We start from the raw sequence: 25,307 nt of genomic DNA on the forward strand, positions 1-25,307 counted from the left end.
GGGAGGCACTAGAAAGACACAGCAGCTTCAATTTCATAGAGAATCATAGAATTGTAGAATTGGAAGGGAGCCCCCCCAAAAAAGGGTCATCTAGTCCAATCCCTTGCAATGCAGGTGCCACAGCTAAATAGCCAGCAATCTCAGTTTAAAAACCTGCAACGAAGGAGAGTCAACCACCTTCCAAGATAGTCTCTTCCACTGCCAAACATCATCTATGTCCTTTGAACAATGAGTGGGGACGATGCTGAGGTTCCTGGGAATCTCAGCATTCTTTCTTTTAGATGCTAGTTTCTAGTTCTCATGATACAATTTGCAAAGTGAATTATGCAAATCAAGAGAAGTCCACCAGATATGAATGAAATACAGTATTTATATAGGCCACAGAATCCTCCTTTATTGCATGCAGAATCTTAGGCATTGGTTTCAGAGGTAGGGTCTACAGTGGTACTTCGGGTTAAGAACTTAATTTGTTCTGGACGTCCGTTCTTAACCTGAAACTGTTCTTAACCTGAGGTACCACTTTAGCTAATGGGGCCTCCCGCGGTGCGATTTCTGTTCTCATCCTGAAGCAAAGTTCTTAACCCGAGGTACTATTTCTGGGTTAGCGGAGTCTGTAACCTGAAGCGTCTGTAACCCAAGGTACCACTGTAATCCAAGGAGGGATGGGGGGGGGGGAATTTGATTCAGTTCACATTTAAAGGCAAATGTACCTAATTTGCACTTTCTGAAATAATCTGAAAACTGAAACACAGCAGTCCTTTGAAATCCACGCCTCACTGGATTTTGCAATGCAGTAAAGTGAGCATTAAAAATGCATTTGTTTGCGGAATTAACATGGAGGAAATGCTTTGCAAAATCTGCACTAAAATGCTGATGATGTTATAAAAATGTTCACAAACCAAAGTGGAAATGTGGATAACTGAATTTACGACTGGAAAAATGAGAAACTAAGATAAACCAAAACTCGCAGATTTCCCCATCCCTATGATTTAGTTGGATACCACCCAAGGACTCTTCACCCCACTTCCCGCCTTTGTGTGCCGAGTTCGGATGCCGCCATCTCTGCTATAATGTAAACTGCAAACAGGGCAAATAGGAGGGGAAAATGTGGGACTGGTGTTTCTAATACCTGATTCCCAGGATTGCAGCAGGAATGATTTCCTCCCCACTCCTTACCCCACACCCTGATAAAGCAAAGAATAATACAATCCTATAGATTTTCCAAATTTTTATTATTAATATTATTGCCAGCTAGGTGGGGGATCCTAGCTGAGGAGGGCAGGGGGTTATCAAGGATTGCCCAAGGTCGTTCCACCTTTTCGGACGATCCCGGCATAATCTGCTCTCCAACGGCACCTTTACTTCCTGAAGGAAGAAGGAAAGCGGATCAGCAGGGCACCCACCCAGGAAAGGGGTACTCAGGGAGGGATGTAGGAGAAATTTGAATCAGCTTGCAGATCTACGGAATTCATACTTCCTAGAACAATAAAGGTAAAAGGGTAAAGGGGACCCCTGACCACTAGGTCCAGTCGTGGCCAACTCTGGGGTCGCGGTGCTCATCTCGCTTTACTAGCCGAGGGAGCCGGCGTACAGCTTCTGGGTCATGTGGCCAGCATGACTAAGCCACTTCTGGCGAACCAGAGCAGCGCATGGAAACGCTTTTACCTTCCCACCAGAGCGGTACCTATTTATCTACTTGCACTTTGACGTGCTTTCGAACTGCTAGGTTTGCAGGAGCTGGGGCCGAGCAAAGGGAGCTCACCTCATCGTGGGGATTCGAACCGCCGACCTTCTGATCGGCAAGTCCTAGACTCTGTGGTTTAACCCACAGCGCCACCCATGCAAAATTTGTTAGGGGTGCAGAATTTCAATACCAGGTACTGCCTCAGTACAGCTATGCACTTCCATTACTGGACTGCTCCATGCGAACCAAGAAGTGACCTCTCCAGACAACAAAATAACTCTTCTTTTTTTTATCTCTGTGGCTGTTATCTCCTGGGTGACGCAGAGGCCATTAGTAAGTGCAATGCACATGCATATTCTGTACGGGCACTGGCAGCCCACGCTACGTCACTGCCTATCAATCACTAGCTGTGTTGACTATTATCCCTCCGCTGTCAAGAGGCACTAGGCCTCTGAATATCAGGTGCTGGACACTACAAAAGGAGAGAGTGTGCTTGTTCTGAGGTCTTGTTCCCATTGGGGCACCTGGTTGGCCACTGCGAGAACAAGATGATGGATTAGATGAGCCCCTGGCCTGATACAGCTGGACTCTTCTTATGCTGTTGTGGAGAGCGGGGAAAGAGTGCTGGAGAAGTTGCAAGAGTTCAGCAGGAAGTTTCAAGGCATGGGCAGACTGGAAGCGTGTCCACCCCAAAATCTTTGTAGGCACAAACAAGTACAGTACTGAAACTGGGGTTTTGTATGACAGCCCCGACACCATCATGAGCACAAATAATCATGGACATTAAGAAGGATGTCAGGAGGAACCCTAAATTGGTCAATAAATTTCAAAACATTTCAAGCAAAGTGCAAAGAACTGCTACTGCCATTTAGCCAAGTGGAAGAGTTTTAATGTTTGGTGTCCCTCCTGTATGAGTGAAAAAGAGGAGTCTCAGTTAGGGGTGTGACCTGGAGAGAAGTGGTGTGCCTGGGGAGAGAGTGTGGCCCAAGGGTCAGCCAGAGATGCCTGCTCTGAGGTTTCTCATCCCTTGTCTAAAACGGGGTGGGGTGAACCCTGGGCCTGCGAGCCTAATTTGGCCTCCCCAAGCAAATATTTCTGCCCATCACTTCAAGACTCTACCAATCCCCCAGCACCTCGATACCTGGTCGTCTTGATGAATGCGGGCCTCTCTGGACTGGGGGCTTCGTCGTTCGCTGATTCTTGCTCCTGCAGCATTTGTTCCAACGTTAACACTTGTCCTGATGCCGGATTTGATGCTGACTGCTGTTCTAGCTCCTGCAGTGTTTGTTGCACTGTGAATGATCTTTCCGACGCTGGATTTGATGCTGACGGCTGTTTTTGCACCTGTAGCATTGGTCCCACCGTTAACAGTTGTTCCGATGCCGGCTTTGATGCCGATTGCTGTTCTTGCACCTCCAGCGTCCGTTGCACCGTTAACAGTTGTTCCGATGCCGGCATTGGTGCTGCTGGTCGCCCTTTCTGCACCTGCAGCATCCGTTCCACCGATGATGGTTGTCCGAACTCCAGCTTCAGTGCTGATCAGCCTTTTTGCACCTCCGGCATCCGCACCACCATTAATGGCTGTGCAAATGCCGCCTTTGGTGCTGTTCACCCTTTTGGCACATCCAGCATGCGGTCCAGCCTTGACTCTTCTACAAACAGCGGTCTTGGTGCTAATCAGGCTTTTGGCACCTCCGGCATCCGCTCCACCATTAATGGTTGTCCAAATGCCGATCAGCCTTTTGGCACATTCAGAGAGCGATCCAGCGTTAACTGTTGTACAAGCGGCGGTCTTGGTGCTAATAAGCCTTTTGGCATCTCCGGTATCCATTCCACCGTTGACGGTTGTCCGCACTCCGACTTCAGCGCTGATCAGCCCTTTTGCACCTCCGGCATCCATTCCACCACTGACTGTTGTACGAACGGCGGTCTTGGCGCTGATCAGCCCTTTGGCATCTCCGGCATCCGTTCCACCGTTAATGGTTGCCCAAATGCCGGCCCCGGTGCTGATCAGCCTTTCGGCACCTGTTTCACCGTTGGCGGTTGTTCCGACTTCGGCTTCGGTACTGATCGCCGTTCTTGCACCTGCACCAGTGTTGACGGTTGATGGTCTGAAGCCCGCTGCAATGATGGATTGGTTTCTGATTTGCCCATCCCTTGGCTTTCTGTTGACGACTGCGCACCCACGATTGCAAACGATTCCAATTCTTTTGTGGGATTCCATTTGCTCTTGGTCTTCAGGTTCGCTCTGAGGCCAGTGCAGATTTTTTTCACCTTATCATTGGTGTCCACGAACCCATCGCCATTCTTAAAGGGAGGGGAAGGGAGACGCATTACTAGTCCCTCTCTTGACTTTTGCAGAACAGCCCTGCAGGGCAAGGCTTCACGGTGGTTAGAGCAGAAGGGAGGGAGACCCAGAGGCCCTCTGGGTGCTGTTGGACTTCAGCTCCCATCAGCTTCAGTCATCAGAACCTGATGGAAGTCAATGTCCAGCAACATCTGGAGGGCTGCAGGTTCCCCCCTCCTTCAGTTGCAGTGTTATAATGTGATGACTGTAGAGACCTGGGTCCAGTGCCCTGCTCAATGGGTGACACTGAGCCAGGCATTTCCACTTAGACTAACCTGCCTCACAGGGGTGTTACAAGGCTGAAAGGGGGATCATGTGCCACAGTCTGAGCAACTGGGGACAAAGGCTTAAATCCCATGCTAGTCCTACTCAGCATAGACGTATTGACGTTAATGAACAGGTTGGCCTTAGGTTCATTGATTTCAATTGGCATTCTCTGAACAGGACTAGCATCGGATAATGCAACCCAAAGAGTGGTTAGGAAAGTTTTTGATTTTGATTTGTTTTAAATGTCCAGAAGAGTAAAAACCAGAATGAATGGATGCAGCATGGAAAGTGATCCCTCCTTCCTATAGTTTTCTTTGTGTGGGGGTACGGCTATCAATTCTCAGGAGCACATCACTACCAGTCACATGAACCAATCAGATTAGCAAGATGCAGCTAAACCACACAGGAGCTCCTCTCCCACGATTTCAGTTCCTCTGCAAACTGAATTAAGATGTGCACTTTTCTAAGGGTGTCATCAGGGGGTGGCCCAGAGGGCTTTCCTGCCCCTCCCTCATTTTTAAAACTTTATATATTTTACAGTATTTTTACTTTGCTTGCAGAGCAACCAGCCACCGTGCAAAGTGCAGTCCTAGTGGAAACCTGGTCACCTGCTGTTTACATTTCCTCAGAGGAACCCTATGTATTTTTGCAATTTGTAGTAGGACTTGCATATAAATCCTGAGTTACCAGAATTCACCCTAGCTCTTCCTTAGGCCTCCCAAGTTTTGCCCCTAGACCCCACCAGCCCCTTCCAGGAAGCCAATATTTATTTTTTTAATCGCAAGCTAATAGAAAAGCAATTGGCTCCATGTTTTGTTGATGTTTGCTATGGAGTCGGATTGACAAACTGAGCGAAACTCCCTAAGAAACTGAGCCAGTCTCTCACACACGAAACCACCTGCTAGATCAAAGAGGAGCTCCTCCCTAAACCATTGCACTTTGCCAAATCTGAGCTGCTGGATAGCTCAGGTCAGAGGTTTGGGGCTCTCCAGGTTAAGAGACCTGGAGTGGTGTGTAGGACAAAGCCACTTGACCCTTTCAGGGTGAGAGTCTCTACTGGCGAGTGGTAGAGTGTCTCCTTGGGTGAGAGGCAAGGGGAAGGGGAGGCAAAGCCCCAGGTGAGAGGTGGGGTGGTCTCCAGCTGGGATGGTTCAATCTGCCTTTGTGTTGTATCATTGTGAGCAGAGGTGAGTTAAGGGAAGCGAGTGTCTGGGCCAGGAACAGAAAGGAGAGGCATGGGACAGTCACCCCGGTGATGCTAAGTAGGGGGAGGTAAGCCAAGGGGAGCTGTTTACCAGTTTATCCTAGAATTGCAGAGTTGGAAGGGACACCAAGAACCATCTAGTCAAACCCCCTGAAATACAGAAATATAGATGGTCTCTTGTCATCTGATGAGTATTTTTTTATGTGTGTGTGTGTGTGTGTGTGTGTGTATACACACACACACATTGCCCAGATATTTTATGATATGGTGGTGTGGGTGGGTGAGTGTATATTACATAAAAATGAAATTGTTTAAATAACAAGAAATAGTAATGATAAATCCAGATTATATGTAGAAAAAAGAAGAAGAGTACAGGTTGGCATTTTCATGATGAGAGCATCATCTAGATGCTGTGAAATACCTCCATACAAGAGCAGCAATGATTCCAACAACAACCGCCTATCTGGAAGTGGTACCTGGACAAACTATTATCTTATTTGGGCTTTTTCAAACATTGGGAGAGGCTATGGGCACTAGGGGGCACCTCAGCTCTAAATGTTCAGCTACCTCATAGAAATGTAGAAGGCAGGCAGAACATCCCAGCTGGCAACTCTGGAAGGGAGCAAGCAGGGCTGTCTTTAGTATATTTGCCGCTGGGGTGCAAAGTTCTGCCCAGTACCCCCAGATTTAGTTTAGCTGCACCCAAATTAACTTTTATTGAGGTTTTTTTCCGGAGGGGGAAGCCAAAGTTGTTGAGCTTTTTTGGGCGGTGGGCGGGTTGCTCACCTGTAACAAGGATGCAGCAGAAAAGACTGCTTTTGTTTCCTGAGTCGTCAGAAATATTTGACGCTACGGAGTAACAGAGCAACAGAGGAGGAGGATGGGGACTTTCGCTCCATTGCTTTTCACGGCCACCGATCAAGAGGGACCAGTATACAGTAGATATATATTTGGCATCCCCCAGAATTCAGTGCCCGGGTGCCCTGCACCCCTTGCACCCCCAGGTAAAGACGGCCCTGGAAGCAGGAGTCATATGGTCATATGTCATGGGTGCTTTCATTGAGATTTCTGCATTGCAAGGGGTTGGACTAAATTATCCTTAGGATACCTTCCAACTCTACAATTCTATGAATCTACTATCCAGTTCTGCACAGCAAGCCCACAATTTACATGGGGGTACATTCCGGGGATCGTGCCTAAAGCCAAAAACCACGTATTGTCAAAACATATTGGGTTCAATGGTGGGTGGGATTGCCAAGTCATTTTCCTGGAACTGCCCTTTCTTAATTCCTATTTTTTGCCACACACACAAAGCTGAAGGCACACAAGTTAAATGTGTGTAAGTTGTGGATTTACTGTATATTGATTCCTGGGTGTACCACTGTCTGTAGGTTGTAAGTTTTTGCGACTTACGGCAGAATCAAACCCATATGCTGTCATATTCTCCAGGAACTCCAGAAACGTGTTATGTGGATGTGTTAGTACGGCCGCGTACAAAGCATTTCTTTGTTAATGCACATTTCTTGCCCTGCCCAATAATTCTGGGAACTGTAGTTTATCCCTCACAGAGTTATGAATCCCTGGATCTATAATATATGTTAAATATGTATTCTGTAGTTAACCTCCTTTTTAATGTTTTATTTTTAAATCTTTAATATAATATTTTACTTTTGTGTTATGTTGCTTTGATTGTATACTCCATGGGTAGGCAAACTAAGGCCCGGGAGCCGGATCTGGCCCAATCGCCATCTAAATCCGGCCTGTAGAAGATCCGGGAATCAGCATGTTTTTACTTGAGTAGAATGTGTGCTTTTATTTAAAATGCATCTCTGGGTTATTTGTGGGGCATAGGAATTGGTTCATTTTCCACCCCCAAAATATAGTCCGGCCCCCCAGAAGGTCTGAGGGACAGTGGACTGTCCCCCTGCTGAAAAAGTTTGCTGACCCCTGTCTATATTTGACTTTCTTGAGATTGTATTATTTATGTTTTATTGATTTAATATGCTGCAAACTGCTTTTTCTTATAAATATAAAGCGGTATAGACATTTAAAAATAATAATATAATATAATATAATATAATATAATATAATATAATATAATATAATATAATGAACAAACTACGGTTCCCAGGATTCTTAGGGGGAAGCTTTAAATGTACAGTGTGTACCAGGTGCATGTGCCAAATCAGAGAGCCCATTTTGGTGGTACTCACCGTCTTTGAGTGCAAAACCTGACCGGATGCTGGGAGAACCACTTCAAAGGCACCTTGACCGGCAACTTCCCCAACCTGGAGAGGAGTCAGGAAAAGAAGAGAGGAAAAGAAAGAGGATAAACTGGGAGGAAGGCTTTGGGCCTGTCGCTCTCCCTCAGTCTAATCGACCACACAGAGTCATTATGAGAATAAAATTGGGTGTGCACTTGCGCCCACGACTCCCTCTCACCCTAACCTACCTTACAAGGTTGTTGTACACTTAAAACGGGGTGGGGTGAGGCCAGTCGCTGTCTTGGGTCAACCTACTGCACAAGGTCATTGTGAGCATGTAATGGGGCAAACCTTTGGGCCTGTCACTCACACTCAGCCTATCCTACCTCACAGGGTCGTTGTGAGGGTCACAGTGCATGTGGGGAAACGATGCCACCCTGGGCACCTTGGGGGAAAGGGCATGACATAAATGGAATAATAAACATTCCTGTGCTCGCACCAAAGATCACTATTCATGGTCACACCAACACCATACACTGAAGGCACAATTATATATATATATATATATATATATATATATATATATATATATATATATATATTTGCTTTCGTAGATTTTCACGGGTACAGGAATGCAGGTTTTGGTGTCTTCGGGTGTCTTCCCGTGTAAGAGTTGGGGTGTCTAGGCGACGTTTCGACGAGGTCTCACTCGTCATCTTCAGGCTGGTGCTTTCGGCTTCTTGTTACTGGAACAGAGCAGGATCTCAGTGTTTGAGTTCCTATAAATACTGTTGAGGGGGTGTGGTGTATAGCCTCCAACGTTCTGGGCAGAGAGGAAGTTCCCAGGTTAGTGTGCCTTATCTTCTTTTGTTCATTAATTACTTGAGGGATATCTTGAGTGATTTCTTGAGTGATATTCTGAGTACCACTTAGGAGGGTCGTTAGGTGTGGATTAGTTGCTAAAGCTTTCGTGTCTTGACCTCTTGAGCTTGTGAATAGTTTTTCTGAGAAGATGGTTGTACTGCAAATAGTTGTGCTCTGGCTTGGCTTCGTGTATAGGGGCGAGCTGTGGTTTTGTGCCCTGTGCCAGCCAGATCTGTGTAGGGATTGCAGGGGGGTGCAGCATCCGGAGGTGCCACTATGGTTTGGTTACTGGATGGTGTCTGTAATTTATCTGTGGAGAGGGTCTGGGTTTGGGTCTGGTGTGGTTGATTGGAGATGGCGTTCTGTGTGCCTCTGGTTCTGGTGTCGGTTTTTGTGGGGAGGGCTAATTTCCAGATGTCTGGCAGGCGGGACGTGTCGTCACGCTTGTTCATGTTGTGAGGGTGTTTCTCTATCTCGATGGCTTCCATGATTATTCTCTTGTGGTGATGTTCCATGTTAAAGAGCAATTTGGAATCTGCAAAATTAATTTCGTGTCCTGTTTCTTTCATGTGTTGGTAAAGAGAGGAAGTTTTTTCTTCTTTTTTGACGGCATTCTTGTGTTCTGCGATACGTGCATTTATTCGTCTGTTTGTTTGTCCAATGTACGTGGCTGGGCAGACTTTGCAGGGTATTTCATAGACCCCTTGGTTTTCTAGCTGGATTTTATCTTTGGGGTTTCTGAGGATAACTCAAGATATCCCTCAAGTAATTAATGAACAAAAGAAGAAAAGACACACTAACCTGGGAACTTCCTCTCTGCCCAGAACGTTGGAGGCTATACACCACACCCCCTCAACAGTATTTATAGGAACTCAAACACTGAGATCCTGCTCTGTTCCAGTAACAAGAAGCCGAAAGCACCAGCCGGAGCATTTATTCGTCTGTTTGTTTGTCCAATGTACGTGGCTGGGCAGACTTTGCAGGGTATTTCATAGACCCCTTGGTTTTCTAACTGGATTTTATCTTTGGGGTTTCTGAGGATATTGGCTATTTTTTGGTTGGTGCAAAAGGCTGTTTTGATATTGTGTTTATGGAGGATTTTGCTAATTTTATCTGTAGTGCCCTTGATATAAGGAAGGAGGGCCATGCCATTGTTTTCTTCTGTGTCTTGGTTTTTTGGGGGTGTTTCTTTTTGGATTAGCTTCGTAACCCTGTTTTGCTGGTATCCGTTGGCGATTAACACATTTGAAAGATTCTGTGACTCAGTTGTCAAGTGGTCTTTGTCAGCCAGGCGTTTGGTTCTGGAGATGAGAGTCTTGGCTACGGAGTTTATTTGTGCAGGGTGGTGGTGTGATTGTGCATGTAAGTAGCGGTTGGTGTGTGTTTTTTTCCGGTAGATAGTGTGTCCTAGGGAGCCATCAGGTTTTTTGTAGATTAGGACGTCAAGGAAGGGAAGTTGGTTGTTGGCTTCTATTTCCATAGTGAATTGTATTTTGGGGTGTAGGCTGTTGAGATGTGTGAGGAAGCTATCTAGTTTTTTCTTCCCGTGTGGCCAAATTACAAAGGTGTCGTCAACATACCTGAGCCAAAGTTTGGGTTTGTGTTCTGACTTGTCTAAAGCATTGGTTTCAAAGTGTTCCATGTACAGATTTGCGATGACCGGTGAGAGGGGTGATCCCATAGGTGCTCCTTCTATCTGTTTGTATCTTTGTCCATTGTGGATGAAGTACGTGTTGGTTAGGCAGTGGTTGGTCAGGTCCAGGATGTATTCGGGGGGATTGTATTTGTTTTGAATGGCTGTCAAGGCTTCATTAATGGGCACTTGTGTGAAGAGAGATACAACATCGAAGCTCACAAGTAGGTCGTCGGGATGTAGGTTTTGCTTCTTTATTGTTTCTATGAACTGGAAGGAGTTTGTAACGTGTGAAGCGATAGATTCTGCATAGGGCTGAAGTTGCTTAGCGAGAAATTTAGCGAGATTTTGTAGAGGTGAGCCTATGGAGCTGACTATTGGTCTGAGTGGTGTTCCTTCTTTGTGTATCTTGGGGAGACCGTAGAGTTTGGGGCATCTGGATGATTTTTCTCTGGGGATGATTCTTAGCTGGATTTCTTCACTGATAGGAGAGGCTTTTATTTTGGATTTGGTGGTTTTTTCCAGATAGGTGGTGGGATCTGTTTTTATAGCCCTCCCCACAAAAACCGACACCAGAACCAGAGGCACACAGAACGCCATCTCCAATCAACCACACCAGACCCAAACCCAGACCCTCTCCACAGATAAATTACAGACACCATCCAGTAGCCAAACCATAGTGGCACCTCCGGATGCTGCACCCCCCTGCAATCCCTACACAGATCTGGCTGGCACAGGGCACAAAACCACAGCTCGCCCCTATACACGAAGCCAAGCCAGAGCACAACTAAGTGCAGTACAGCCATCTTCTCAGAAAAAACTCTTCACAAGCTCAAGAGGTCAAGACACGAAAGCTTTAGCAACTAATCCACACCTAATGACCCTCCTAAGTGGTACTCAGAATATCACTCAAGAAATCACTCAAGATATCCCTCAAGTAATTAATGAACAAAAGAAGAAAAGACACACTAACCTGGGAACTTCCTCTCTGCCCAGAACGTTGGAGGCTATACACCACACCCCCTCAACAGTATTTATAGGAACTCAAACACTGAGATCCTGCTCTGTTCCAGTAACAAGAAGCCGAAAGCACCAGCCTGAAGATGACGAGTGAGACCTCGTCGAAACGTCGCCTAGACACCCCAACTCTTACACGGGAAGACACCCGAAGACACCAAAACCTGCATATATATATATATATATATATACACCGTATTTTTCGCTCTATAACACGCACCCGACCATAACATGCACGTAGTTTTTAGAGGAGGAAAATCTGTAGGCATGCCACCCGTAGGCATTCCCTACGCACAGACATTTCCCCTTACTTTTTAGGAGGAAAAAAGTGAGTGTTATGGTGCAAAAAATACGGTATATAAAATGATATTTTATTAAAGTTTCCAAATTATAACAAAACAAATCAAAACAAAACAAATGAAAAAAAAACAAAAACAAAAAAACATAGAAAATAGAAACAGTTAAAAACACATTAATTTTCGTAACATATCTTCATACACTTATTTCCCCAGACCTCCTCATCCCTCCCTTTTTTGTATTCCAGTTCAATTTGTTAGTTCAGCAAATCCTTACCATCAAGTTTTTACCCTATTCTAATCTTTCATTACATTACCTTACTCTATTCTCCTCATTGTCTTATAAAAGACCTTAACCTAAATTTTGTTTTGGATAACTTCTCTTAACCGTTATATTCTTTCCTAATATAACTTCTCTTAACCGTTATATTCTTCCTACACTGAAGGCACAATTATAAAGCACTTGGCTTCCCCCAGAGGATCATGGGAACTGCAGGTTTTTTAAGGGTGCTGGGAATTGTAGCTCCACGAACCTTTTGGGGAAGCCACGTACAGAATTTTTAAATGTATGGTGTGGAGAGTACCATAACGCATCCAAACTCCCCCCATCCCCCACGTCTCCTGCTCCCGCCCGCAGAGGCGCATCACTTACAATTTCCAGCATGTTCGGGAAGCATTTTTCCAGGAGCTTTTTAATCTGCAGGAACTAGAGAGATGAATCACAGAAGAAAGTAGTCAGCTCTTTTTCTTTCTTTCAAAGCAAGGCGGCAGGCGGAGGTCTAATCCCACATCCCACATTGATTTTAGAATGCTGTGTTATTTTTCCGTTGTTAGCCGCTCTGAGCCCAGCTTCGGCTGGGGAGGGCGGGATATAAATAAAATTTTATTTTTATTATTATTATTATCCTGTTGGGGAAGCAGCACTATGTGCCCTACCCCTCCTCACTGCACCTCTCAACATTGGGGTATAGAAAGGAGGGGTATTTAAGAACATAAAAGCCTGGCTGCCGGTTCTCACAGATGCCAGCTAGATGCCCCTATGGGACCTGAGTATGATAGCAACCCTCCCCTAACTTTTTGGTACTCAGAGCCCTGCAGGATCAGGCCAAATCGGGATCAGGCTGGGTCACTGTTATGTATGTACTACTGAGTTAAATAGGATCCAAAATGTAGCAGTCTGATTGGTCCTAGAACAATAGGATCCAAAATGCAGCAGTCTGATTGGTCCTAGAACAATGCAGCAGTGTGATTGGTCTGCAGGAGCCACCCAATCCGGCTCCAGATGGAAGTGAATCCACAACCTGATTGGCCTACAGGAGAATTCCGGAATTAGCCAATCATGTGCAGCCCATTGTGTAAATAATGTATATAAAGCAGATACTTTGAGGGGACTTTCATTCCTCCTCACCGCTATGAGCTGATTAAAGAGCATGAAATCCACTCTCGACTCTGAGTATATTTCAGTCAGATTCTCACAATGGCCCGCTAGATGCCTCAGGGAAGCCTGCAAGCGGGACCTGAGTAGAACAGCAGCTGTTTGTAATTCCCAGAAACTGGTATTCAGAGAATCACAAGATTTGAAGGGGACTAAGGAAACACAAAGGGCATGAATTGGGGGGTTCAGCAGTGGTGGGGTGCTCAGGGCAGAATAAGCAGGGGGGGGTGATATTTGGGAGGAGGAACAGCCCTCCTGCAAGCGACACTTACCCGACTTTTGTACCCTCATTCGGCTCTAAAAGACAAAAAAAAAAAAATGGTCTGTTTGCCAACATTTTATGATTGTATTTATTTTATTACCAGCAGCCTCCTATCCAGATTGGCTGAGGAATTCTAGGAAACCAAAAGAACCTGCACGGTTTTGAAATAAGTGCAGGTTTGAAAAGTTCCATCTGCAATCTTGATTCAAAATGGTGCCCAACTGTATTACAACACGGACAGAAACTTGCGCCTTGATCTTAGGAGCCGCATCACGCAAAATTGAGTTAAGATATATTTTAACCAAAGACGACAAACAACTTTCCAAAATATGCAGTATTATTGCACACCACCCCAATCTCCGAGTGGTGTGAGGGGTTCCAGGGTTTGGTTTCTTTGGAATGAGGGACAGCGGAGGCTGTGGTGTCTTCAGGATTTATGGTTTATTTACACCTATATACCACCTGAGCCTATGATGGAGGGGTTCACAGCATTATGAACACCCCAAAAGAGGATCTTGTTTCTCTTATAGCTAAAGTCATGGATTCAAAGAGAAACCAAGCCTGCCTCTCTCTTTCTCCTTCTCTCTGGCTTCCTCCTCTACCTAGCTTCTATGCTCACAAACCTCTCAGGCCTTTTGTTTTATTAACTTCCTGGCGATTGAGGGGGGGGGGCTTATCCTTTCGCCTTCTGGCACAGAGCCACTTCCTTTGTTACCTTAAGGACCTATACTTAGGGGGCCATTATAGCCCTTGCCTAGCTAATTCAGCAGTTGGAATCCTTCTTTTGATCTAAGAATTAGAAGGGGCTCGGGCATACAGTCTACCTCCCCCAAACTCACAACAGTATAGACTACATTTATATCCATGGGTATCTGAGGAGGGGGGAGGAATGAGAGGCAGTTGGGGGGCCCCTTTCCCGATGTACCATAATCTCCACATTCACAGATTTCTTTTATGTATAAATAGTACATTTTCAGCATTTGTAGAAACTGAGCTACAGGGCAAAATGTACAGGCACAACTTTGTGATAAATTATCTTGCTCCCCCCACCCCAAAAAAACTTTTAGTACTTTATTTTAACCCACCACCCCCCAAAATTGCCCGCGGGCGCCCAGGTTGATACCCCACATTTCTTCCAAAGAGCTCAAATACATGGTCATCCCCGCTCCCCCATTTTATCCTCACAACACCCCTGTGAGGTAGGTTGGGCTGAGAGACAGCCATTGGCCCTCAAGGACCCTGAGTGAGCTGCACAGTTGAGTGGAGATTTGAACCGTGGTCTCCGGGTCCTTGCCTGACCACTCTTGCCACGCCCGCTGTATAGTGGCGGTGGGTAACAGAGGAGCACACCCTCTTGCGGTCAGACCCGATCAATGCACACACTTTCCCCCGCCTCACCAGTAGATGATCTTCACTTTGAGCAACCCGGGTGCAGGTACGGCTGCTGGTTTCTGCTGTTTGCTCCCCATCTGCATGGATGGGGAGAAATGAAGCAAGAGCCTTAAATTGGTGTTTGGAGGTCTTGCGCCAAACTGGGAGGACCTCCCTGAGAGTTTTGGTCAAGGGGGCTAAAAGGGCTTGGGGGGGGATCTGCAAGAGCTTTAGAAGATGGTGGCATCGGAGACCCTCCCAGGCCTCAGAATTCACGTTCCTAAGCAACCTACTTGACTGTTCTCTCTGTCCACACACACGACAAAGGCCACATTGATGCCATGCATTTAAAGCGCTAGGATACTGCTTTAGACAATCGTGGCTCCCCCCCAAAAAAAATTATTGATTCAGGGAGCTGTAGTTTGTTAAGGGTGCTGCAAGTTGTTAGGAAACCCCCATTACCCTCACAGGGCTATCATTTCCAGAGTTCCCTGTTGGTCAAACCACTCTGGGAAATTTCAGTTCTGTGAGGGGAATATCTGTTAAGTATAATTGGTTTAATTGACAATGGTTAAATGTGCATCAGTGAAAGGCTTTAACATGGGGATTTTCCATGGGGGGTATGTTAGAAGAGCACTCTCTGGTTGTTGTTCTCTAGCTAGCTAACAGTGTGAGTGAGCAACCTTAGGTCAGACGATTAAGGTATTGAATTACAAATCGCCGTTTTGGTTCTTTTAGACTCTGCGGAGTAAAAATGTGTAAGACTCTTCTGAAGTAAACAGCTTCTCTTCTCTTCTCTGTAAACAGCTCCAGGCTAATGGGGGCTGGAACAGGGTGATGTTATGATCTCAGTCCTGTTTAAATAGGGCTGCCATGTGCCATCGGAAACGGTGTCCGGGCGGAAATTGTTTAAATGTCTGGGAAAATCTGGACATATGGCAACCCATGTTGGAAGTGTAGATTTTGGTGAATGTCCTCAAAAATACCTTCCTCCCCCCCCCCCAATATTGGGGGGGGGGGAGCTGAACAACTTTTGTATCCGGATTTTCACTTTTTGACATATGGCAACCCTCGTTTAAAGTTATTTCTGAAAATACGCTCTGCCTGTGCTGGATATGCACAAGATATGGAGCTGCATGGCTGTATCATTTACTGGTTTTTGTTATGTTTTAAAGAAAGTTATGCAAGTAAACTTATAATATTTTATAATATAATAATATATAATATTTTCATGGCTCTGGTTAATGCTTCATTCCAAAAGGACTTCATTTTCACGGATCCAGTTGCTTCAAACTGCACAATATTAATATACAGTGGTACCTCGGGTTAAGTACTTAATTTGTTCAGGAGGTCCATTCTTAACCTGAAACTGTTATTAACCTGAAGCACCACTTTAGCTAATGGGGCCTCCTGCTGCTGCCACGCCGCCGGAGCACGATTTCTGTTCTCATCCTGAAGCAACGTTCTTAACCCGAGGTATTATTTCTGGGGTAGCCGAGTCTGTAACCTGAAGCGTATGTAATCTGAAGCGTATGTAACCCCTGTATGCAATGATCTCTTTCTCTCTGGCCCTTGGGAGTCTCCCCAGTTCATTCACCACACTGGCTTAGCTTCACTCCCCACTTAAGGTTTTTTTCCTGGCTGGAACTCTAACAATGCTTCTTGCTCGCCTGGGTAGATGATAGACGAGGGTTTGTGATTAAGGGCTTGTCCACACTTCTGCATGTTCCTTCTAGCCATGATGGGTCCGAGCAGCTTTCCATTTGCCCCACCTCTTTCCCCAGGATAACCCGTTGTTTACCACTCAATCATAACAAATGTCAATCCATTTGTTCCGATTCAAGTGCAAGTTTGGAAGAGCCTTATGTGCGTAGAAACTAGCCTACTCTGCAAAGGTAAAAATTACAATAGTTGCTCTGCCCACGTTTGTCTCTGGCTCCCTCAGCTGCACAACAGGTTACAACCATGTCCACATTTCAATTCTAGGAAATGCTGGACAGTATTCAGGGAAGGGTTGGATAGAGACAGGGCACCAGAATTTTAAGGCTGCATATACGCCATAGTGCTACAACTGCCTTAAAAACAACCATTTCCATAATTTTGGGGGTGTTTGTGTGCTTTAAATGTACTTCAAGCAAGCAGCACAGCCTGTCTACTCAGTCTGATTTACACAGAAAGGGTGTGGTAGAAATTTCATACCCCTTTTTGGCTGCCAGGGGGATGGAAAAGGACAAACTAATGAAGTTTTAGCACCAGCCGTAAGTTCTGACTCCTTCCCAGACTGTCTGAGTTGCAGAACAAGACACTCAAATGGAATCTTGTTTGTAAAAGCTCCAGCACTTGACGTTCATAATTTTAATGAAGGGCGTATAAACATCCGTCCATCTGAGGTGGGTGAGATTGGCTCTGCTTCAGTCAATCCTGAAGAAATATGTGCCTGGGGCCCCAGTGTGATGGTCGCCAAAACCCCTCTGGCTTTTTGACCAAGGAAAATAGGTTCTGAACAGAAGCTTCCTTCATAGACGGGTAACGAGTGAACAAGGAACTTCTGTAAGAGGCGATGGCGGAACCCACTGAAAGAATTTTTGGAATGCCACATACCTTCACACTAGACTTTCCAGGTCCTTCCAGATTAGAACATCATCACAATTCTTCATGTATTTATAATCTGAACTTCCACAAAAACGTATCAAGGTGGTAGGTAGCATATTAGAATAAAATCAGCAGGGGGCTGGCAGGAATCCAATAAAACACCATTAAAAACATCAAAATGAGAAAATGCATATTTTATAAAAAAATATATAGTGGTACCTCGGGTTAAGAACTTAATTCATTCTGGAGGTCTGTTCATAACCTGAAATTGTTCTTAACCTGATTTCTGTTCTCATCCTGAAGCAAAGTTCTTAACTATTTCTGGATTAGCGGAGTCTGTAACCTGAAGCGTATGTAACCCGAGGTACCACTCACTGTTGTGTTGTACTAGCAGTATTCTCCCCAGAAGGAAGGTGCAGATGGGACTCATCAGCCAGGGCAGGTAGCCCATCTAGGAAAAGAAAAACTCTTGATACTAAACCTCTGCTGCCTTGTGGGATGTCTTTGGGAAAAATAAAAGACTAAGGGGAAAACCCTACAAAATTTGGAGTGGAGTCCCTAAGACTGTAGGATGGCACCTTCTGGCAACTCCTGCAGCCAAGCTGGTGCCCAACTGAACCCTGGGTAGGCACCTGGAATCTCATACCACGCAGAGATTGGGGTAGAGTGCAACACTGGTGCTTCCTTAGCATCTCAGAGAGAAGGGTGCTTCTTGATGTGCTAGTCTTCTATGTGCAGGGATGTTGATCCGTAATTTGAACTGCCCCCTGCAGACCGAGGCAACCTAGCCCAGTCACAGCTTTATTGCCCCAGTGAGAGAACGAAGCTAATTCAGACTTGATATCTTGGTAGCAAACACACACAAGCTAAACAGAGTTGTTTTGAGTCAGGGAGAGGACGGAGAATCAAAGCGGCTTTGTATGCCACCTGCTTGTGGCTTGCTTGCCCAACTGGCAATGGTTTCTGCATTCCTTGATCCTCCAGTGCCAACATTGCCAGGCTAAAAATAAGAGCGTCATGCAGACCGCAAGGCAGTTAAGTGCAAATATAGAATGTGTATGTGGAGTTAGAAAAAGCGGTCTTTATTTGCATGATTATTGGGACAAAATTGCCACTCTGGCGGGGGAAATGGGGACATTCCAGGGTAAAATCAGAAACCAGGATGGCTTTTGTTATTCTGGAGGAGGAGTTTGGATTTGATATCCCGCCTTTCACTCCCTTTAAGGAGTCTCAAAGCGGCTAACATTCTCCTTTCCCTTCCTCCCCCACAACAAACACTCTGTGAGGTGAGTGGGGCTGAGAGACTTCAGAGAAGTGTGACTGGCCCAAGGTCACCCAGCAGCTGCATGTGGAGGAGCGGAGACGCGAACCCGGTTCCCCAGATTACGAGACTACCGCTCTTAACCACTACACCACACTGGCTCTCCCTGGATATTCGGGACACTTGAAGGCTATGCTACTGGTATTTAGAAGCATTAGGTAAAGGTAAAGGGACCCCTGACCATTAGGTCCAGTTGTGGAGACTCTGGGGTTGCAGCGCTCATCTCGCTTTATTGGCCGGGGGAGCCGGCGTACAGCTTACGGGTCATGTGGCCAGCATGACTAAGCCGCTTCTGGCGAACCAGAGCAGCGCACGGAAACGCCGTTTACCTTCCCGCCGGAGCGGTACCTATATATCTACTTGCACGTTGACGTGCTTTCGAACTGCTAGGTGGGCAGGAGCAGGGACCGAGCAACGGGAGCTCACCCCGTCGCGGGGATTCAAACCGCCGACCTTCTGATCGGCAAGTCCTAGGCTCTGTGGTTTAACCCACAGCGCCACCCATGTCCCTTTTAGAAGCATTACCACATCCTATTCATTTGGGGTCCTCTTACTTGTGCAGCTGATTGGGGCCTTGGGCTTCCATCCCTGCAGCCTGTGCTGACTTTGAGGGTTTCCATACTTTGAAGAGTAAAAACCAGGACGCCCCAAACTTGTTGAGCTGTTTTTTTGAAGTCCCAGACATATGGTATGGCATAGATACTACACTCTCAGTTCCAGGGGTTGTTTTGAAAAATTCTCTTCAATGCAGAAATAAATAGTCATTTATCCCTTTCGATCAAGTCATCTTCCAATTCATGTTTCCATGTGATCAAGGAAAAATCCTGAATCTGTTTACGGATGGCAAGCTGCACTTGGGAATTAGACTTTTACATTCCTGGCAAATAGCTGTCTTCCTAATTTTACTGGAAGACTCAGCTGGGTGGAAGGGGAAAAAACTCGATATGAAAGAAGCAAGGAAAAGAAAACAAACCCCCTATGAATGGAGCATGGGAATGCTCTCCTGATGCCAACAAACCAATTTAGACGCCTCCAAGTGAATTTGCTCAATGAAGCCTTTTTTTAAAAAAAAGGCAAACACACAAACAGATTTGCTTTATGAAGAGGATTGATTTCGAAAATGGTGGCTTCTTATCCCTCACATCACAGAACAGAACAGGGGGAAGTTGAACTATACACACTGTGTGAAGTACTTTCTTTTGTCTTTTGCCTGTCCTGAATTTAATTCTATCCCAACCAGGAAATTAACTTGGCCTAGTTGCTGTCCCACAGCGTAACCTGCCTCACAGGGTTGTTAGTGGGAGGTTAAAAAGAGAGGAAGAATCAGCATGTGGGCTACCTCCACAGCTCTGGAGGAAAGGGAGGATAAAAATGTAATAAAGAATGATCTCTTAAGTCCTGCTACAAATAAAGCTTGGCCGGGGTGGCCTATGCCTAAGGGCTAAAATAACATTATGGCAGACTTGCAATTAGATGTTGAGAGGAACTGTGTGGGGTATGCACACAATCATCTTTGAATCAGCTGCAGGTAAGGATGGGACAGAAATTGGATTAGTTTTTAAAGGCTAACCTACCAGATTCACACTGATCTGAAACAATTTGTGAACTGAAACACAACCCTCCAAATTCACAGCTCTCTGAACTGCATAATACAGTTCTCCAGCTAACTAACTTGTAAAAAGATGCATATATTGAGATAAAGTGTGCATTGAAATGCAAAAGAATACTTCTTAACGCAGAGCATAGTCAAATTTTGGAACTCACTTCCACAGGAGGAAGTTATGGCCACCAACTTAGAATGGCTTTAAATGAGGATTCAACAAATTCATGGCTACTAGTCATGATAGCTGTTATGTACTGAAGTTCTTACCCTGGGCCAGCAGGGGATACTGTAGATAGTTTTCATTCAGGTCCACATATGCAAATCAGGGATTGAAAGTGACGTTCAGTGATTGGATAGTTACAGAAAATGGTTACTGTTGCGTTCTAGTGGAGCTCTATATAAGCAGGCTGGCTGAACCCTTCAGTTCAGTTCTGTTCTGCCCTGCGAATAAACAAGAGCTGTTTGAAGAATCGCTGTGTCGTCTGATATGTTCACCCACAACTTAACAATAGCTATGCTCTGCCTCCTTGGCTGGGGCTGGTAATGCTTCTCAATACCAGTTTCTGGAAATCACGGGGTGGGGGTGGGGGTAATGTTCTTGCACTCAGGTTCTATTTGCACAGGCACCTGGTTGGCCACTGAGAGAAAGGATGCTGAACTAGATTTGCTATTGGCCTGGTCCAACAGGTGGCTCTTACGTTCTTAAGATTGCTTTGCAAAAGAAAATGTGTATATTAGACAAAATTGCATATAAAAACAATGTATGTTAGGAAAAACTGCACTGAAATGCTAATGAATATTCACAAGGAATTCTTAAAAAACAAATTCGCAAGCAGATGTCAAAAGATTGTCAAAAGGAGAAACCATAGCTGTCAACTTTGTCCATCCTTAGCTACGGGAGTCTTTAATTTTGATAGGGAAAAGTGGAACATGGCCAACATTAATTTAACTGTCTCCCGTTTCTCTGGTTGCTGCTGCTGCTCTAATGAAAATCAGAGCCCCTCAGTTGCTTGAAGTCAACATTTTTTAAAAATTACATAACTATGGATGATGGATTCCCTGTGTTTCACGCGTGTGAGAGAAAAGCTTTTGAGTGTTACATGAACGTGTACTCATCTGGGATCTAAATCAAGGCCTGGTGGGTTTCTGCGCATGAACGGCGCACGTGTTTGTGAGCGTGCTCAAACCCAATGCAGTTTGACCTCGTGTGTTGAGTCCTAGACTGTTTATGTCTCAAAAAACAACCTCCCCACTCACCCCACCTTCCCAAGGCTATAAACACTTCCTACACAGTCCCGCTCTCCAGAATTTGCGGGTGGGGGTAGGGGAACAACGTAATCCAAGTTTTAAAAAGAGACATATGATTCACTCTTGTCCCTGGCATAGAGCAACAAAGAAGGAGGAAACATTCAGGAAAAGCATAAACAGACAAGGATTTACAAGGGAGAGGGTTTATGTGTTCAGCCAGAACACTGCCCCGGGTGGTGTTCACAACCTAAAATACTTTGGGCTTCGTAGAACGCTGAGAGGGCTTGTCCACGCTTCTGCTTCTCCGAGTGCTTTCCCCCTTGTCCTGTGCATTCGGGGCACAATTTTGAACAGTTTTGCCTTTTCTTTGGCTGGAAAACCTGTTCCTTAGCAATAAATTGGAACAACAGCAGTTCATTACTTGTAGCCCTTGCATCTGACTGGGTTGCCCCAGCCACCCTGGGCGGCGTACAACAGAACATAAAATAATATACAATACACCAGACATTAAAAGCTTCCCAGTATTGTGAAAATCCAATTGCCGTTTGCTCCAATTCAGCACTAAACTGCAGGTTTTCTCTGAAGGAAAGAGATTTTAAGTCTAACTAATACATGCAGGGGTTAAAACCATAGAGTAAGCTGTCCTGCTGGACTTACCTTGGGAGGAACCAGGTAACCAGGCCTCCTATCCAAGAAGCTCAGCATGTAAAGAGGCCTGAGATGGTTGTTCCAAGCTCAGACTGCATGGCTCTAACAAGCCATTATTGTGTTCTATCTATACCAATAGAACTTTCAACACACTGAAACTAAGCCAAGTTGTATCGCCTGTGTTTTCTGACTGATGTATAGAAAAGCACATGAACCTGACCTGTGAAGAGTTTGTAAGTAAACCATTTTTAACTTACCAACCTTGTATTTTTCTATGATGGAGTGGACTATTTTGGAACTCACAGTGGCATATTATAAAAGGTCTACCAGCTGATATTCCCATGCTTTCCTTTGCTGCATATTTTGTGATTTTAACTAGTTGATGGGGTTCTCTCACCAAATAGTTATTGTCCCAAACCTGGATCTTGGCATCCAGGGAATTCTCCTTTTGTATAAACTTTCCTCCCTTTGCCACCCACACCTACTAAGTGCTCTTGGTTGAATGTAAAAAAATGGGTTGCTTAATGCTGTTCCTGCCATGCTATCTTTCTATGGGCAGGGAGTTTCGGCCAGACAACCTGTCAAAAGGAGGAAACAGGTTCACCCACATGTAGATGGGCTGATGAAAACACTACCATGGACCCCTATGAGGGACTCTCCAATGCCCTGATGCTGAGCAAAGGCTCCCCAAAACCTGCTTTAGCTCTTCTTCCAGAAGTATCTTCAGCTTTCAAATGTCTTGGTCCAAGTTTGCATAACCAAGTGGATAATCAACAGACCTGACTAGGTTTTTTATTTCATCTCTTTATTTCAGAAGTATCTTCCATCTCTTCAGTCAGTGGATCCAAACATAGTGGCTCAAGTTTACATTACAAAGTGGATAAGGAGCAGACCTGGCCTAGCCTATTTGCTTCACAAAGAAACTAGTCTGACCATTAACGGTCTCTTTTTCTACCTAATTGGTCTCTTTTTCTACCTAATTAAGTCTTAAAGCTTATAACCCTCCAGTGTTTTTGCCTGACTGGGATGTCTTCAAACTCTGATAATGCTTCTTCCTTGACTGACTGGAGAGGTGTGTGTACAAACTGGCCTCCTGTACAAGGGTATATTTTAGGTTTGTTGACCAATCCACTTTTGCCTCTGGCATGTGCCCCCAGGAAGGTTACCCAGAAAGGAATGTGGCCTATAGAATAAAAAGGTTCTCCACCCCTGCCCAAAATGGTTTGGGGCAGTGCTATTTTTCTGGAAAAAGAGGCGCCGGATCTCTCCATGAACACCTCCCTTGTTCTCTTAAAATGGCAATAGCAACCACCTGAGAGGTGCCAGAACTGAGTTCCGCCCGGTCAGTTCTGGCTGAAAAAAGCCCTGGTTTGCGGTCAGGTTGCTCACACCAACCTGGCCTGTACCTTACAATCCACATCAGGCACCCTGCTTGTGGGTCTGGCCTGTCTGTGAGAGCAAGTTGGTGCCAAAGAATCCTGTGTTGTTGTTGTTTAGTCGTTTAGTTGTGTCCGACTCTTCGTGACCCCATGGACCAGAGCATGCCAGGCACTTCTGTCTTCCACTGCCTCCCGCAGTTTGGTCAAACTCATGCTGGTAGCTTTGAGAACACTATCCAACCATCTCGTCCTCTGTCATCCCCTTCTCCTTGTGCCCTCCATCTTTCCCAACATCAGGGTCTTTTCCTGGGAGTCTTCTCTTCTCATGAGGTGGCCAAAGTATTGGAGCCTCAGCTTCACGATCTGTCCTTTCTGTAGGAACGACAATTCCCAACACCCATAACCAACTACAGTCCCCAGGATGCTTTGTGCAGGGGGTTTGCGCTCTAAGTGTGTGGTGTGTGCACAGTCACAAGGTTTCCCCCGCTGACTGAAGGTGGTGTTGAAACCAACAATGAATGTGATTGTGCTGCGCAACAATTTGCCGGCCGTGGCTCTGCCTGAGTGTGCCACCGCACGCAGATGTGACTGATCCGTCCGAAGGGGAACTTGTTGCGTATGTTTTCATGCCAACCATTTCCTGCCAACAAGAAGCAGGAATTTCACAAAGACATGTTGCCTTGTTTACATCACCTTCGATGCCCAGGTCAAAGAGGGCATTTCTGACGATGGTGTGAAGAAACTAAACCTCATCTAAGCATCCAGGCAAATTTACTTCTTATTTACAGAGGTCTGCATTAAGACATCTAAAGGAACACAGGAAGCTGCCTTATGCTGAGTCAGACCATTGACTCCCTATTCCCCTCACAGATGTACAGTTCCAGTTTAACCGTTAATCCCTCTCCCCAAGGAACTGTGAGAATTGTAGGTCTCACAGGGATTAGGGGCCTCCTATCAACTCTCAACAGGACGTGGGTGGCACTGTGGGTTAAACCACAGAGCCTAGGACTTGCTGATCAGAAGGTCGGCGGTTCGAATCCCCACAACGGGGTGAGCTCCCGTTGCTCAGTCCCTGCTCCTGCCAACCTAGCAGTTCGAAAGCACGTCAAAGTGCAAGTAGATAAATAGGTACCACTCCGGCGGGAAGGTAAACAGTGTTTCCGTGTGCTGTTCTGGTTCGCCAGAAGCGGCTTAGTCATGCTGGCCACATGACCCGGAAGCTGTACACTGGCTCCCTCGGCCAATAAAGCGAGATGAGCACCACAACCCCAGAGTCGGACACAACTGGACCTAATGGTCAGGGGTCCCTTTACCTTTACCTATCATCTCTCAGCACCCTTAACCAACAACAGATCCCAGGATTATTTGGGGGGGAAACATAACGATTTAAAGTGGTATGAAGCAGGGTGCAGGTGGGGTCCAAAACTCTTCCCCGCTAATTCCTCTCACAGGACTACAATTTCCAGAGTTCCCCGGGAAGAGGTATGGATTGTTAAACCACTTGGGGAATTGTAGCTCAGTGAGAGAAACAGGGGTCTCCTAAACACTCTCAGCACCCTTAACAAACTACAGTTCCCAGGATTTTGGGGGGAAAGCCATGAAAGTTGTATGATACTGCTTTAAACACATGGTGCAGATGGGGCCAAGTTTGACTCAGAACCCAAGACAGGACAGGCCTCCCTCTGGGAAGACTTTCTCACATCTGCTTTTTGAGGTAGGCAGGCATCCAAGAGATGCTCAGGGAGGGAAAGTCCCCACCTCCTCAACCCTACCATATTCCCAGAGGCCTATGGGTACATGTTGTCCCAGCTCGGCCAAGAGAAAGGCACTCCCAAATTCCCACCGTTCCCATGCCTTCCTTCAACACACATCTGGAAAACACTGAGTTTTCCAGGACACAGCTCAAAAGCTTGTGAACTCTGCCAAGGACAG

General features: G+C 45.7%; 2 protein-coding genes across 4 annotated transcripts in view; both read right to left on the bottom strand.

Annotated features, from left to right (window-relative positions):
* Positions 1-25,307, bottom strand: part of LBHD1 (LBH domain containing 1) — a 109,441-nt gene that overhangs the window by 42,184 nt on the left and 41,950 nt on the right. The window lies entirely within an intron of this gene.
* LOC308574988 (uncharacterized protein) lies at positions 1,214-14,865 on the bottom strand. Of its 3 annotated transcripts, XM_081173368.1 has the most exons (7): positions 14,612-14,865; positions 13,224-13,248; positions 12,169-12,222; positions 7,716-7,790; positions 3,098-3,991; positions 2,826-3,028; positions 1,214-1,365 (listed from the first exon to the last, which is right to left on the bottom strand). In XM_081173368.1, the coding sequence occupies exons 5-7, from the start codon at positions 3,906-3,908 to the stop codon at positions 1,252-1,254; spliced, it is 1,128 nt and encodes a 375-aa protein (XP_081029494.1). In that variant the 5' UTR covers positions 3,909-3,991; positions 7,716-7,790; positions 12,169-12,222; positions 13,224-13,248; positions 14,612-14,865; the 3' UTR covers positions 1,214-1,251. The 3 variants fall into 3 exon arrangements, with proteins under 3 accessions (XP_081029494.1, XP_081029492.1, XP_081029493.1); XM_081173366.1 differs by having other exon boundaries at positions 2,826-3,991; XM_081173367.1 differs by lacking the exons at positions 12,169-12,222; positions 13,224-13,248; positions 14,612-14,865 and adding an exon at positions 7,955-7,973 and having other exon boundaries at positions 2,826-3,991.

Source organism: Podarcis bocagei (assembly GCF_964188305.1).
Source record: "Podarcis bocagei genome assembly, chromosome: 16".
NCBI lineage: Eukaryota > Metazoa > Chordata > Lepidosauria > Squamata > Lacertidae > Podarcis > Podarcis bocagei.

Bases quoted from the DNA above. Each gene is read 5' to 3' on its own strand.
- LOC308574988 (XM_081173366.1), bottom strand. From the start codon at position 3,908: ATGGAATCCCACAAAAGAATTGGAATCGTTTGCAATCGTGGGTGCGCA. The intron at 1,366-2,825 runs GTATCGAGGTGC...TTCTTCCTTCAG, and splicing joins GCATTCATCAAGACGACCAG to GAAGTAAAGGTGCCGTTGGA.